Here is a 2,047-nt window from a genome sequence, read left to right as displayed (position 1 = left end):
AGCCAAATACCAAATGTGCTCTCTCATTAGGGATGTCTTAGTTGTGGGGACTCAACGCAGTGATTGTTCAGATTCATGGAGCATCCTGAGCTCACACTCACTTAATTCAGAGCTGTGGATCATCAGAAGCTTGGAAATCTGAGGCTCTGGGTCCTGGCTTCAGCCCACCTGATTTTAGGTAGCTACCTGAAGATCCAGAGCTAGGAGCTTCATCACACCAGTCTTCACCAGCAGCCCCCGCAGAGCTGTGCACCTCCACGGGCAGCACAGGGTTGAATTGCCCTCCTGACAAGCATCTGCATCCTGGCTGGTGTCTAAAGGGCATGTGTGATGAACTGGGCCAAGACAAGTAAAATTTGCAGCATGCAAAGTTTGTGACCAGAGTTGAAGATTTGGTGGGAAGTGGTTTGTCCAAGACGTCAGAGGGAATAAGTGTAAAAACCAAGGGCATCCTGACGCCTGGCTTTGTGCTCAGAGCTAGCAGTGGAAAAAAGTATTTCAAAAATCCTGCATATCTTTGAGGTCCAAATTTTTTCTCACACATTTAGGCAGCTAACAGGATGATTTTTGCATAGAGGTTAGACACCTTTTTTTTTTTTGTGGATGATTATGGATGCTCTGAGACCTGCTGTCATGCCATGTGCTGGGTATTTCCATCCTCTGCTCACTACTTTCCATTATTCAGTGATGACTCGCACTGATTGTATGAGGGAAAACAAATTCTACTTTGGATCAGACAGGTGGCCCACTAACACCTCAAATTAGTAATAACCAACAGCAATAAACAATGAAAAGCAGAATCTTGGTGGGGGTGGCATTATAATTTGGGCAGGTGCATTCTTGGGAAGGGATTATGAAAAATCAGTTTTCTAAGGTTGAGTTCAGTGCATCAGACATATTTCTACTTATGTATTTCCAATACAGAATTAAAAGCAAATATTCCCATGGCAGTTGCTATTAAATCTCAAACTGCTTCAGTTCTCTCCGTTCATGCATCCTGCCTCCCCTTCTCTCCAGATGATTTGACCCAGTTGTGTAACAAAGGTGTCGAGTGATTTACACAGTTAGTAGGAACTGATCTTGCTCTGGGGGTTTCTTCACCCAGGTGCCCAGACCAGCTCTCTGAAATGCTTTAAACAGCTGCTGCTTAACAGACTGGTACGTCTGAGCCACCAGCTTTGCCTCGCTGTACACTGATGGCATGTCTCCATGGCTTGGTACTCGTGTGCTCAGCTGCAGAACAAAAATCAGGGAAGGGGAAAAAATGAAATAATAATAAAAAACCAACCTACAAGCCAAAAGAAACAGGAGGCTTCAGTAGCTGTATAATCTCCCTGTCTACATTTCATAAGCAACAAACAAACTATCACTGTGCTTTGTGTGTTTGCTTTTGGTTTAACAACAAGAAAAACAGGAAAGCAATAAAATGCAAGTGACATGGTTTCGAGCAATTGCAAGGAGGAAAGGGGTGAACAGCTTTGCCTCAGAGTGAGCATAGGCAGGAGCAAATCTTGGTGCGTTCTACAAAGGCAGAATGCTACTTCTCAGTTAAGATGATTTTTAGGGAGAAAAAGGAAAAAAAACACCTTTCTGGAAATCTTTAAAGAATGTGCTTGGTTTAGTCTGGAGCAGCTCAGTGCTTCCAAGCAATGAAAGAAACAGAAGGAGGGTTGCCTTCCACACTCTCATTTCCCATCTGTAATCTGTTATTGCTGGAAATTCAGTGAAACCTGTCCAGGGCAGGGTAGAAATCAGGTATCAGGGTTTGTGCTGCTGTGGGAAATCCAAGTGCTCTGTTGGAACACTGGAGCCTCCCACCAGGAACTGTCTCGAGCAATGCCACATGTTCAGTGTCCCTCAAACCCTGCAAGGACATGCAGGAATGAGCACCCTTCACCCTGCAGAAGGACTAAATAAATGAACTCCTCTGACCTGCCCAAGTCTCCACAGTTTCAAACCAGCAATAAGGCTTTGATGTTATACAAAAGAAACCAAAGTCTGAAAAATGCCTTGGAACAAGCAATTGGGTGAACGTCTAATGCTTACA

General features: G+C 44.2%; 1 protein-coding gene across 1 annotated transcript in view; it reads right to left on the bottom strand.

The window, feature by feature from the left end:
- Positions 1 to 1,056: 1,056 nt before the first annotated feature.
- ADARB2 (adenosine deaminase, RNA-specific, B2 (non-functional)) overlaps positions 1,057 to 2,047 on the bottom strand; it is a gene marked incomplete at its 5' end in the record, with an annotated part of 96,553 nt that continues 95,562 nt past the window's right edge. The window contains one exon of the mRNA XM_009070189.1: positions 1,057 to 1,233. Within this exon, the coding sequence (XP_009068437.1) occupies positions 1,057 to 1,233 (177 nt within the window). The remainder of the gene's footprint in view (positions 1,234 to 2,047) is intronic.

Source organism: Acanthisitta chloris, unplaced genomic scaffold, assembly GCF_000695815.1.
Source record: "Acanthisitta chloris isolate BGI_N310 unplaced genomic scaffold, ASM69581v1 scaffold19472, whole genome shotgun sequence".
NCBI lineage: Eukaryota > Metazoa > Chordata > Aves > Passeriformes > Acanthisittidae > Acanthisitta > Acanthisitta chloris.
Note: the sequence above shows the minus strand (reverse complement) of the source record. Positions and strands in the feature narration are given on the sequence as shown.